Source organism: Eriocheir sinensis, chromosome 62, assembly GCF_024679095.1.
Source record: "Eriocheir sinensis breed Jianghai 21 chromosome 62, ASM2467909v1, whole genome shotgun sequence".
NCBI lineage: Eukaryota > Metazoa > Arthropoda > Malacostraca > Decapoda > Varunidae > Eriocheir > Eriocheir sinensis.
Window position 1 is genome coordinate 8,517,765 of NC_066570.1, and position 14,468 is coordinate 8,532,232.

At 46.0% G+C, this 14,468-nt stretch overlaps 1 protein-coding gene across 1 annotated transcript in view; it reads right to left on the bottom strand.

Moving 5' to 3' along the window:
• Positions 1-6,475: 6,475 nt before the first annotated feature.
• The window catches only part of LOC126986564 (DNA N6-methyl adenine demethylase-like), a 75,507-nt gene continuing 67,514 nt past the window's right edge, over positions 6,476-14,468 (bottom strand). The window contains exon 2 of the mRNA XM_050842830.1: positions 6,476-6,524. Coding sequence (XP_050698787.1) covers positions 6,476-6,524 — 49 coding nt within the window. The remainder of the gene's footprint in view (positions 6,525-14,468) is intronic.

The window sequence follows — 14,468 nt, forward strand, 5'->3', positions numbered from 1 at the left end:
ATAGCCGTGAGATGAAGCATTAGCAGTGTGACCGGTGATGATGGTAGTGGTGATGATGGGTGACGGTCGTACATGTGGTGGTGAAGTAAAGGTATTGGCGGTGGTGGTGGTTGTGGTGGTGATGATAGAGGTGGTGATATGTGGTGGAGGTAAGGTATTGGCTGTGATGGTGGCGGTGGTGGTGACGGTGATGATCGCTGTGTGTGTGTGTTGTGTTGTGTTGTGTTGTGTTGTGTTGTGTTGTGGTGTGGTGTGGTGTGGTGTGGTGTGGTGTGGTGTGGTGTGGTGTGGTGTGGTCTGTCTGTCTGTCTGTCTGTCTGTCTGTCTGTCTGTCTGTCTGTCTCTCGTTCTCTCTCTCTCTCTCTCTCTCTCTCTCTCTCTCTCTCTCTCTCTCTCTCCCCCACCCCCACCCCCCGGCGTGCTGTGTGGCAAGGAACAGCCCACATGAAGGCAGCCTCTCCTAGTTTTATCTTTTTTCTTTTAACGGTGAAGGGAACAAGCTCCATATAACAAGGACAGATGCTCTATACACGACATAACCCCCCCCCCCCCCCACACACACACACATGCCCTCCCGCTGCAATACAAAAAGGTCCGCTACGACAAGCAACAACAAACGAAGAACAGCTTGTATGAGGAAAAAATACTTGCCCGCTGAAAGAAAAGTTGATATAAAAAAATGTCGGGTACAATAAGCAACAAAAAGACTCGCCACAAATTCCCGCAACTGTTTAATCCTCCTCATCGCAGGCGGAATGATGGAAGGACAGAAGTATAATAATAATAATAATAATAATAATAATAATAATAATAATAATAATAATAATAATAATAATAATAATAATAATAATAATAATAATAATAATAATAATAATAATAATAATAATAATAATAATAATAATAATAATGATAATAAAAACGTTGAAAGTGACGGAGATGAACACCGAGGTCACGCGTAGCTATAGCGTCTGCCTCCAATTGAAAGGCTAATCCAACAATGAGAATAATAACGGTTCCAACTCCTGTCCCAGCTCATTCAGTCTCCGGTCCAAACAAACAAACAAACAAACAACAGGTTATTTTTGTTCCTCAGGACACTAGATACTTCCTCCTGTCTCCCGTCCAAACAAACAAACAAACAAACAACAGGTTATTTTTGTTTCTTAGGCCACTAGATACTTCCTCCTGTCTCCGGTCCAAACAAACAAACAAACAAACAAACAGATTATTTTTGTTCCTTAAGACACTAGATACTTCCTCCTGTCTCCCGTCCAAACAAACAAACAAACAAACAGATTATTTTTGTTCCTTAGGCCACTAGATACTTCCTACTGGTCCCAAAAAACAAGCCTGAAACTGCCCGTGAAAGAAACCGCCACAAGTTCCCGAGTTTATTTGACGGTCGACGAAGCGGGGAGGAAAAAAAAGATGGCAAAGACTTCCTCCAAAAATTTACTTCCTCCAGGGCCGTTACGTGCAAGAGTTACGTCCACGCGACCCATTGTTTCTTGCTTATCGGAAATTCATTACTCACGACTCGTTTTTCTGTGAGGTTCTTTGGTTGGTATTAAAAGACACTCGCTTCATCTATTTCTAAGGGTCAAAGAGGGGGTCAGTAGGGTTCTAATGAGTGTTTCTTTAGGTTCACGGTATGGAAGAAGGGTCAAACTACCACCAGGGTCATAAAACTACCCCTGGAAATGCTCACAACTCCCACGAAAGCCTTGTCAAATACGTGTTCTTGGGCGCTGGGATGTCTTGTAAAACGACCCTAAGTTAGTCTGTTGGAGGCTGTCGGGCACGCGAGTCACAAGGAACCACCTCCCGGGAGCAGCTTTAAGTTAGGCTGGTCTGTGGCGGCGCAAGAGTCCCCTGTCACGGCCGGGTTGTGATTGGAGGTGAAGACTGAGGCGTTCAGTTCAGTTCAGTTCAGTAGTAGGCGTGGGATAAGCCTTGGCCTCGGCTCCTACTAGGCTGTTTCTTTAGTTGTGCTGCAGTTCCTGTGTTTTTCTGTGTCTTGTTTTCCAGATAGTTTTAATATATTCTTTTCTTTCTTGTATATCTTTGATTCTTTGTTCACCAAAAAGTAGTGATTCTGCTATTATTTTTTTGTGTTGTGAGAAGTTAATTGTACGTTAAATTTGTTTCTTATATCTTTATTGATACGTCTTCCGGCCAGCTCACATCACACCAGCGTTACCAAATTATCGTACTCAACACATCGCATTCATCAGTTCCAGGGCTCAAAACTCTCCTACCCACAAAGATAACGAGATTCCAGTTAAAGTTATCGTTAAAGGCGTTACTTACTGGTGTTTGTTTGCGATAGCTGTGAGTCAGAAACCGGATAATACAATGTGCTGCGTGGCTGAGTACGATAATTTGGCAACGCTGCATCACACACATCACACATTATTGTTATTATTACTACTATTATTACTATATGAGGTGAATCAGGTAGAGAGCACACTATAAGCTGCCTCCAGACACCTGAGACGCGAGAAAGAGAAACTGAAAGTGATATCGATGAGACAGGTATAGAAAGAGGGCGAGACAGTACCGTATAGAAGATTATGGACGTAGAGCGACAGAGGGACAGTTATTATCAAGGAGACTACGTACGACAATGCTTTACTGCTTAAAAATACTTCGCAAGACAGAAGAAAATGATTATGAAATTTACGTTTACTTATACCTGGTAATGATTTTCTGTAACAATACTAACTTTTTATAACACCTTTTAAATTATCACATTATATAGCTTTTTGAAGAGAGAGAGAGAGAGAGAGAGAGAGAGAGAGAGAGAGAGAGAGAGAGAGAGAGAGAGAGAGAGAGAGAGAGAGAGAGAGAGAGAGAGAGAGAGAGAGAGAGAGAGAGATATTAATGCAAGAAAGCTCAATCCCTTATCCCAGAGTGCCTCCCTCCTCATCTCTTTGTGGCGGTGATGGTGATGGACCAGGAGGAGGAGGAGGAGGAGGAGGAGGAGGAGGAAGAGGAGGAGGAGGGGCCGTAAAGGTGGTGAGGTGATGATGGTGGTGATGAAAGGTGGTGATGTAAAAGTGTAGGTAAGATAAGGTAATGTTAGGTAAGGTAAGGTAAGGTAAGGTATGGTAAGGTATTGTTAGGTAAGGTAATGTTAGGTAAGGTAAGGTAAGGTAAGGTAAGGTAAGGTAAGGTATTGTTAGTTAAGGTAAGGTAAGGTAATGTAAGGTAAGGTAAGGTAAGATAAGGTAATGTTAGGTAAGGTAAGGTAAGGTAAGGTAAGGTAAGGTAAGATAAGGTAATGTTAGGTAAGGTAAGGTAAGGTAAGGTAAGGTAAGGTAAGGTAAGGTAAGGTAAGGTAAGGTAAGGTAAGGTAATGTTAGGTAAGGTAAGGTAAGGTAAGGTAAGGTAAGGTAAGGTAAGATAAGGCAATGTTAGGTAAGGTAAGGTAAGGTAATGTTAGGTAAGGTAAGGTAGGGTAAGGTAAGGTAATGTTAGGTAAGGTAAGGTAGGGTAAGGTAAGGTAAGGTAAGGTAAGGTATTGTCTGTGAAGGGGGTGACGGTGATGGTGGTGGTGGTGGTGGTGGTAGACGCGGGGCAGGGTAAATATAGGTGTAGGCGTCCCTTCCCATCCAATATTACTTCCAAACAGGTGCGGTGCGTCTGGCCAACGATTACAGAACTCCACCAGGGTGAAGTTTTGGGCAAGTCTAATATAGGAGGCGGGGGAGGAGGAGAAAGAGGGAGTGGAGAGAGAGAGAGGAGAGAAGACATGTTATTCAGGATGGAGGATATGGGAGAGTAGAATAGGGAGGGAACAGGAAGGGAAGAAGTATTGGAGAGGAGGAGAAAGAGAGACAGAGAGACGGAGAGAAGACATGTTACTGAGGAGGAGGAGGAGGAGGAGTAAGAGAGGAGGTGAACGATATGAGAGAATAGGAGGGAGAGAAGGGAGGAGAAGTATTGGAGAAGTGTAATATAGGAGGGAAGGTGCGGCAAATGAAAGAGGGAGAGAGAAAGAGGAGAGATAGAGGAGGAGAAGGCTGAGAAAGTGAGGAGCTTGAGGATATGGAAGCGAGGGAGGAGTGAGCAGGGAGGGAAGGGAGATGGAGAGAGCTGGTTAAGTAGCGGAGGGAGGTCTGGCAATGGAGGGAACGGTACTTGAGGAAGGTCGTGGAGAATGGGGAAGGGAGAATGGGAAGAGGGAGAGAAGTAAGGCGCGGAAGGGAGGAAAAGGGAGGTTAGGGAGATGGAAAGAGCTGATTAAGTAGCGGAGGGAGGTCTGGCAATGGAGGGACCGGTACTTGAGGAAGGTCGGGGAGAATGGGGAAGGGAGAATGGGGAAAGGAGAATGGAAAGAGGGAGAGAAGTAAGGCGCGGAAGGGAGGAAAAGGGAGGGAAGGGAGATGGAAAGAGCTGATTAAGTAGCGGAGAGAGGTCTGGCAATGGAGGGAACAGTACTTGAGGAAGGTCGGGGAGAATGGGAAGAGTGAGAGAAGGATTAATTAACTGTAGGTAATATGCGATGCTCAACAGGGTACACGCTGGCATAACACAGGCATAAGTGGATTCAAGGTTACCGCTGTCCGTCTCTGCTCTATACTACGAGTGTTGGTTGGGGTTGATGCTTCCTGTTCGTCTGGCTGCACCGATAACTTCTTCCCCGTTTCTCCCCTCCAGGTGCTGAGATGCCGAGGGAATGCTACGCTTCTTCATCATCATCTTTTCTTTTGATTTGTTTTCTTGTAATGTCTTCTCCATTGTCTTCTCATTCTTTATTTTTTTTTCATTTTTCTCCTTATTTCCATCTTGCGTACCTTCTGCTTCTTGTTCTTGTACTTCTTCTTCTTCTTCTTTTTCTTCTTCTCCTTCTTCTTCTTCTTCCTCCTCCTCCTCCTCCTACTCCACGCCGTTCCATTCCCTCCACATATATGAAGGCGGACCAAAGCTATACGATTGGGTCCTATCTGATACATCTAGGAACAACAACCGTGATACAATCGGCTGTGTGGGAAACGGTTCCTACGGACAGGAATCAACTGTCGAGGTCTGCCAACTGAGGCGGCGGACGGCCTGAGGCTCAGTTTGGGTTCTGCATAACAGCCGTGGAGGGAAACAGGCGCAGGGGGCTGAATATCGCTGTGGCCGGGAAGAAAAATGCTTCCGAGCCTGGCCTGCATTTCCAGAAGCTTTCCGCGCTCAATAAATATTTCCCAAGGCCACAAAGGAGGTTAGTCGGGTTCTTATGAGTGTTTTTGTTCCACGTTTGGGTAGGCGGTGGCTGAGTGGTAGCGTGCTGGGCCCACATTCCACGTGATGGACGACGCGAGTTCGAATCCTCACGCTACCACCTCGGATTTTTCAGTCACCGCCGAGCGGCTTAAAACTACCCACATGCTGTCCCGAAGACCACCCATCAACCCGGACTCCAGAGGAAACCGTCCAAGTGAATCAAAAACGAGTTCCGGGGGGCAGCATGAGCCAAGAGAAGATGGCGCCACTATAAACACTTGCCTGCGCCATGACGGGCTGGGGCCGAACACCATCCAGGCCCCTCAAGCAAGCCTACCGGCGCTATAGGAGTAGACGTAAAAACAACAACAACAAAAAAACACATTTAAGTGCAGAAGCCTTGTCAAACTATCACTAAAACTACCCACAGAAATGCCTACTACAACCTCTTCGAAAGCCGCATCAAATGTGTGTGTGTGTGTAAGCCCAGAAATGGTTGAGAACATGGCCGCAGGGCTGTCACACTTTTCATGCTCGGAATTTTCCTGTCATCATTGAAGGGGATGGACACGCGGGGAGCGTGGAGGCGAAGGCTGGCTGGATTATTCAGGCTGTTGATTGGCGCTCACTCTGGCCGCGTTAATAACCCGGCAACGCTTCGCGAAAACCATCTCACGGCCGAAGCGGCGATGGGCGGGCGGGCGGCCGTCCGGGCGGCCGACCGCTCACTCACTCACCCAGCCAGCCAGCCAGATAGGCAGATAGACCGGATATTCTTCAGCCGCTTGGGCATACATACATACATATACGCATATATACATGCATACATTCATACATACAGTCCCTTCAGAAGGATGGCAGTAACCTAATGCAAAACACACACACACACACACACACACACACACACACACACACACACACACACACACACACACACACACACACACACACACACACACACACACACACACACACACAAACTTAGTAAACAAGCCGCAGTGAAGGCAGATCAGGTTCACTGTACACTCCGCAGGTCGACGGCCGCCGCGACCCTCCATCGGGAGGCAGCGCCCCAGACCCCCGCCACGCATGTGTTGTGTTGTGTTGTGTCGAGGCGCATTTGCTTTACAGGGCCCTCCCATCCCCTCACCTCTTGCATTACACGGCTCTTTACACACCCCTCCCCTCCCTTCTCCACCCCTCCTTTCCCCTCCCCACCCCTCCTTTCCCCTCCCCACCCCTCCCCTCCCCTTCCTTCCCATTACCTGAGGTTCCAGTGACAACTCCCATGGCTCGGGGATGGCACGTACCTGCGGAAAGAAAAACATTTGTTACTATTATGAACACTCAACACTATCATCATCATCATCATCATCATCATCATCACTATCATCACATTATTTTCACTGTTATTACTATTGTTATCACTAATAGTATTTTCATTATTGTTATTGCTTTCTATTATCAGGCAAAAATCAACAGCTTCATGTAAAAATAGGAATTATGGTAGTGTGTGTGTGTGTGTGTGTGTGTGTGTGTGTGTGTGTGTGTGTGTGTGTGTGTGTGTGTGTGTGTGTGTGTAAACTCAAAACCGGAAATTGCGTCAAAATATTCACGTCATACATAAAGAAATATATAGTTTTAAATAAGTTCTCGGGGAGTTTGCTTTCCTTTCTATCTATCTATCTATCTATATATGTACCTATCTATCAATCTAATGAATACATAAACAAACCTAATTATATATAAAAAGTAAAGCTGAAAAATGGAGTGCCAGTTCAAGAGGTGGGGTACAAAGTGATGTTCTCGTGAAGAAATATCGCGGTAAGTTCACACGCATATTTTACCACAGCGGTGCCTCCTACCAAGCGGCGCAGCGGGTATCCCCAACGCCAACGGATGGGTATGGCAGGACAAGGAAGGTTCTGAAGGGCTGTGGTGGTGTGGCGTGGCGGGCATGTACAGTTTGGTGGTGGCGGCTGGTCAGGAGAGGGCGGGTGAACGGTATGGTGCGGGTGTTGAGGCAGACAGGTGTGTGGTTCAAGGTCGCGGAGTGGTGTAGGTGTGTTAAAGTGTGGTGCGGGTGTTTAGTTGAGGCAGACAGGTGTGTGGTTCAAGGTCGCGGAGTGGTGTAGGTGTGTTAAAGTGTGGTGCGGGTGTTGAGGCAGACAGGTGTGTGGTTCAAGGTCGCGGAGTGGTGTAGGTGTGTTAAAGTGTGGTGCGGGTGTTTAGTTGAGGCAGACAGGTGTGTGGTTCAAGGTCGCGGAGTGGTGTAGGTGTGTGTGAAGTGTGGTGCGGGTGTTTAGTTGAGGCAGACAGGTGTGTGGTTCAAGGTCGCGGAGTGGTGTAGGTGTGTTAAAGTGTGGTGTGAGTGTATGGTGAGGTGTGGTGCGGGTGTGTGGTGACATGGGAGGAAAGCAACACCACGGGAGGCTAAAACAAACACTGTGAAAAGTTTTGCTAGTTTTCTACGGCCGCTCCCGAGGCAACACACACGGACGTGGAGCTTGGGTAATGTTTCTCTCCTCCAACGTTGCCAAATTGTCGTACACTGAATATTGCATTTATCATTTTTAGACTGTCGTAACCTCACAAATAACGATAGGAAATTAAAGTTAGCGTTAAAACTGTTAAATATTGATAGGTTTCGTTTTTTTTTGCTATAGTTATCGGCCAGAAACTACAAAAATGCAGTGCCCTGAGTACGATAATATGGCAACGCTGTAGTCCTCCTCCTCCTCCTCGCTTCCATTCCCACCTTTTTTGCTCTTCATTTTTGCACATTTTCATCTTTTTGTTACACGCCTTCATCTACATCGTATTTCTTTTGTTCCTGCTATGTGATCAACACCCCTCCCCCTCCCCACACCCACTTCAAAATAATGGCGAATGGAATGCTTTACTAAAATTATTCGACTGTAAAAAGTTGGAAAGTTTCGTTTAGTCGGCGCAACATCTGTGGTCATATGCCGGAGAGAGACAGAAGGGGAGGAATTATAGGAGAAGGGAACAGACCTCAGGAGACGGGACACAACCCCCGATTAATACCTGGTACCCATTCACTACTGGGTGGACAGGGGCGTAGGGTATTATTAGACTAGCAAAAATATGTATAACGAAAGGAATTATATGAGAGAATGAAATAAAATAAGGGACATTACAACACTGACTTAATCTTCTAAAAGTAAAAATAGTTATGGAAAAAAACAAATTGGAAACACACACACACACACACACACACACACACACACACACACACACACACACACACACACACACACACAGCTATTGACTGCCTCGTGCTCCCAGACAAGTCATATAACAAAGAAAACCGTGGAGCGAGGCAGACATGAGAGGCAGACTTCCCTATGCAGGCTTATTATGAATCGCCGAGGCCGCTGCTCAGAACTTACACACACGCTTGCTTGGCCTTCGCCTTTCCCCCGCTCGTAACACACGTCAATATAACGAATCGGAAAGGAAAAGTGAACGAAATGAAACCTTGAAGAGTTAAACTGCAAGAAAGAACGAAATGAAACTTTGAAGAAGAGTGAAACAGCAAGAAAAGTGATACGAGAAAGAGGAGTTTAACAAGGAAATTCTCGAGGTCAGAAAGTTTGGTCCCACCGCTCCCGCTGACCCCTGGTGGGCGAGTTTGGCTTGTTTTTTTTTACCTCTCCGTGTGTGTGTGTGTGTGTGTGTGTGTGTGTGTGTGTGTGTGTGTGTGTGTGTGTGTGTGTGTCTCGGCTGTGATTTCAGAGTTATGCATCGATAGTTCAACACGACTTCTGTAAATTCCCCGGCTCGCCATGACCTGCCACACAAAAATAATAAACAATAACAGGCATTAAAGTTTTAGGGTTTATTTGAAGTCTGCCATGAAAAAATTCGTGTTTACTCTGTGCATTGCGAACAGGCGAGAGAACACGTCATCCTTGTTTTATTATTATTATTATTATTATTATTATTATTATTATTGTTATTAACATCATATATACCATTATTTATATTTTTTTTGTCATCCTTATTATTTATTGTATTATTTTTTTCCATTATTCTTATCAAATTTGATATTGCAAGTATTTTTTGTTGTTAATGGCAGCACCATCGGCGGGGCAGTGAAGGCGGCGGCAGTGATCGTGCTGGGGGTCGCGGCGGTGACGGGCGCGGCAGTGTGTGGCGGTGACGGCAGCAGCACACACGGGAGTGGTGTATACGCAAGGTTTTATTATTTTGCCGGGGAAGCTTGGCCGCCCTGACCTGTGCTGCGCCTGGTTCTTAGATAAGAAATGCCACTTGCGAAATCTACGACTAGATTTTATGACATGACAACACCACGGGACGAAATGATATCAGTTACAGAACAGAAGCACTATGCAGAGAACAAGAGATATTCGTAAATTCAGCGATAAGTATTAAGTATCAATAAAAATAAAGATCAAGTATGTATATAAAAACAAAACACGGGGACCCGGGCAACAATATTGTGCAGCTGAGCCGCGCCGGGCACGAGCACTGCCACTTGTCTTTTTACATATTGACGTCATGTTTTGCCGTCAACCGAGGCCAGACTGTAAAGTGTGTATATATATATATATATATGTGTGTGTGTGTGTGTGTGTGTGTGTGTGTGTGTGTGTGTGTGTGTGTGTGTGTGTGTGTGTGTGTGTGTGTGTGTGTGTGTGTGTGTGTGTGTGTGTGTGTGTGTGTGTGTGTGTGTGTGTGTGTGTGTGTGTGTGTGTGTGTGTGTGTGTGTGTGTGTGTGTGTGTGTGTGTGTGTGTGTGTGTGTGTGTGTGTGTGTGTGTGTGTGTGTGTGTGTGTGTGTGTGTGTGTGTGTGTGTGTGTGTGTGTGTGTGTGTGTGTGTGTGTGTGTGTGTGTGTGTGTGTGTGTGTGTGTGTGTGTGTGTGTGTGTGTGTGTGTGTGTGTGTGTGTGTGTGTGTGTGTGTGTGTGTGTGTGTGTGTGTGTGTGTGTGTGTGTGTGTGTGTGTGTGTGTGTGTGTGTGTGTGTGTGTGTGTGTGTGTGTGTGTTACATAACCTTTGTTTTATAGCTATCCCTTTACACATGAATATTGAATTTCTCTTCGCTGCGTGACGTGTTGAACTAAAGGTCTTGCATCATGAAATACAACATCAAGCAAATACAATAAAATATTAGTACCACCTTCACCTACGCCTGCCACTGCACCACAACGCCACCGCCTTGCAACAACCCAAACCCCGCACACCACCACCATTTGTACCACACCACTATTTTTCACCCCATCGACCCATGACCACCATTTGTACAGCCTCAGTACTTTTCACCCACATCCCCTCAGCCCAGCACGCACCCATCGCGCCCCGGGAAGGTGAGCCAAGCACGGAGCACCACGCACGACACGGCCAGAAGTTAGCCAAGGCACCGCCAAGGCTCCCCGGAGTGACCTTTATCCCGTGACAACGATTATTGGCGAATTTCAAGCCGCTCTCCCCCTTGGGCTGCAGCTGGAGCGTAAGTCAACCATATTCCACGCATGCAAAAATCGCCGTGGAGTTTTAAGTTGGAATATGTTGTGTATTTGCTTTAGGTCCGCCCCGCCTGCTCCGTGACGTCACATGTAAACAAACAAAATGGCGGTGAAAAGCGAAAAGTTGACCGTTTTAAAAATTCGCGGAAATTCGCCTGAAGCTTTGCGAGGGGACGAGCGAGCGAATATTTCCGTTATAGTCCCTTCCATTACGCCTCTTCTCTCTCTCTGCCTCGCATTTCTCTTCCCTTTCTCCTCCCTCCTTCCTAGCCCTGCCATTCCCCTCTCTCCTCTCCCTCTATTTCCCCCTTAGAATTACTTGCTTATTTATTTTCCTTATTTAAAATGCCTCTCTCTCTCTCTCTCTCTCTAACACCCCGCTTGCTTTCATTTTCCTTTCAAATGCTTCTTTTCTTCCTTCTATATTACAAAAACAACCGATTCTAACAGAAAAAAAACATAAAAGGTAAGGAGCCATATTGAAAACAAAGACGACCCATATTCTTTTCTGTCTATCTATCTATCTATCTATCTATCTATCTATCTATCTATCTATCTTTCTATCTTTCTTTCTCTCTCTCTCTTTCTTTCTTTCTTTCTATCTATGTATCTATCTATCTATCTATTTATCTTTCTTTCTTTCTTTCTTTCTATCTATGTATCTATCTATCTATCTATCTGTCTGTCTGTCTGTCTGTCCTCCATTAACCAGACATCGCAGTGACCCGCCTCGCTATACACTTAATCACAACCTCGCGTGGACATCAAAAAGATTCAAAAGAAACGTCTGCAAAGAGGCTCAGACAGAAAAATTCAATGTAGACCTTTTTACGTGCGAGGCCGCGGAGCTGGAGACAAAACAAAGCCTTCCAGGAATGACTTCAAGATGATTATACTCCTTCCCTCCCCTCCACTCCCCCCCACCCACCGCCCCGAAGCAACCCGGCCCGGCCCTTGAAGAGACGTAGAGGGCCGCCGCTGCCACACTCTTGCCTTACCGGGAAGAGGTGCTGACTGCGACTCCCGAGGCCTTGTTGTTGGTAAGTGGTCTCGTTCTATACTTTTGGACCCAGACTACATTGTTAACCTGGTAGCTGCGGGGATCATGTTTCTTAAAGCGAGAAAAATGAGAAAAAATCATCACGCAAACCATTTCATAATATATATCAATGCATTTGTGATCAGTTTATGCATCATCTATTTTTGGGGGTTTATATCATGGCAAAAATGTGGCCCGTCGCTGGTACACGGTAAAGCCACAAATTTGGTCCGTCGCTGCTACCGGGTTAAGAGCACTTGGTTGAGATGGTTCCAGTGATGGTTATGGTGTGGTGGAGGTAGAGATAGATACAGATATAGGTAGATAAGAAATAAAACGGTAAGGGGGGGGGGGGGATTGTTCTGCGGGTCTGACTTCGGTACTCAAGATTACAACTCGAATAGAGGTAAAATTTGAGCAAACAGAGGTTGGTCGTTATCGAGAGCCGAGTTTTTTTTTCTATAACGCGGCGCATACAAGGACATTAGCTTTCCAATTGACCTCTCTTTCGGCCACCTCTTTTGATATTTTTTTTTAGGAGCAGCGAGTAGCGGGCTTTTTTTTATTTATTATTGTTTCCTTTTTTTTGTGTGCCCTTGAGCTGTCTTCTTTGCTGTAAAAAAAACAACAACTGAATTTCTTCCTATTTCATCCCTTTCTCCATAAATTTATTAACTTATCTATCAATCAGTCTACCCGCCTGCCTACCCAAACAACTGCTATCCATCTTTCTGCTTGCCTTCCTGCCTGCCAACCTATCTGCTACCTATCGATATCTCTACCTATCTGCTTTGTCTCTCTCTCTCTCTCTCTCTCTCTCTCTCTCTCTCTCTCTCTCTCTCTCTCTCTCTCTCTCTCTCTCTCTACCTATCGATCCCTCTACCTGTCTATTTTCTCTCCTTACCTACCATCCACTCTCTCTCTCTCTCTCTCTCTCTCTCTCTCTCTCTCTCTCTCTCTCTCTCTCTCTCTCTCTCTCTCTCTCTCTCTCTCTCACCTCCCCTGTAGCATAAGAGAGCTCAGCGCAGCGTAGCGGAGTGCAGTAACGCAACACCACGCAGCACCTGGACACGGGAAAGCCCAAGGCGACACACACACACACACACACACACACACACACACACACACACACACACAGAAATCTCCTCCCCACACACATACATATATATATACACACACACACACACACACACACACACACACACACACACACACAGAAATCTCCTACACACACACACACACACACACACACACACACACACACACACACACACACACACACACACACACACACACACACACACACACACACACACACAGAAATCTCCTCCACACACACACACACACACAGAAATCTCCCCCCACACACACACACAGAAATCTACTCCACACACACACACACACACACACACACACACACACACACACACACACACACACACACACACACACAGAAATCTCCCCCCCACAGAAATCTCCTCCCCACACATACATATATACGCACCCACACACACACACACACACACACACACACACACACACGGTACACACGGCAACACAGCGGATCTCCTCAGCGTTGCACAAACAAAACACACAAAAACGAAGCCCACTGGAGGCAAACGGGCAATGTATGTAAAATATTACATACATAAAATATTACATATTTTTCAGCCGCCGCCGAGTGGCTTAAAACTACCCACATGCTGTCCAGAAGACCACCTATCAACCTGAACTCTAGATTCTACGGTTATAGATGAGCTCCGGAAGGGCAGCATGAGCCAATGCAAGATGGCGCCACTATAAACACTCGCCTGTGCCAGAACGGGCTGGGCCGACCGTCAGGACCCACCGGTAAGAAGCCTTGGACCGACCATCAGGATCCACCGGGAAGAAGCCTACCGACGCTGTAGGCCAAGACGTAAAAAAACAAAACAAAACAAAAAAAAACAAAAAAACAAAAACGAGAAACATACATCAGAGAAAGAAAGAAATGAATACATGCATCAGAAAAACAAGGCAAGAGAGACCGAAGAGAAACATCATATACCGGGGTCTGCAAAGGAATAATAAAATAAAAGAAGAGAGAAAAACAACCACTCCCAATACGCCTCAGGCTCTTCAGAACACGAGAACGTTCAATTCTCCGTAACGTTTACTGGGATGGAAAATTCTAAAAGGTAAGAGAAAAAAAGAGGAAAAGGAAAACACATACATAACATTTCTTGGAAGTTTGTCGGGTGCGTCAAAAGAGACCAGTGTTCGGAAGCGCGTCTTTAAGAGGCGGGGAAGGGTGGCTGGTGGGAAGGAGGGAGGAGGGAGGAGGACGAAGAGGGAGTACAGGTGGGAGGGAGGGGGGGAGGGGCGTGGGTGAAGTGAAGGGGTGATGTCATGTCGAAGGTATGTTTCTGTGGCTCAGTGGGAGGTGCTGTGGGCTACATCTGTGTGTGTGTGCGTGTGTGTGTGTCTGACTATAGCGCTGTGTAATACTTCTGGCACACATTCAAAGCAAACATCATTCTTATGTGAAAGCAAAATGCTGTTATATGTGGTCAATAAACCTATATATTATCTCTCTGTACACTTATCTAACTATCTATCCCCCTGTGTGTGCGTGTGTTTGTATGTGAGTGCGAGCGTGTGTCTGTGTGCGTGTGTCCCTCTCGTGCCCCCTCTCGGTCTCCCGGCGTCTGTGGTTCTCCTGCCAC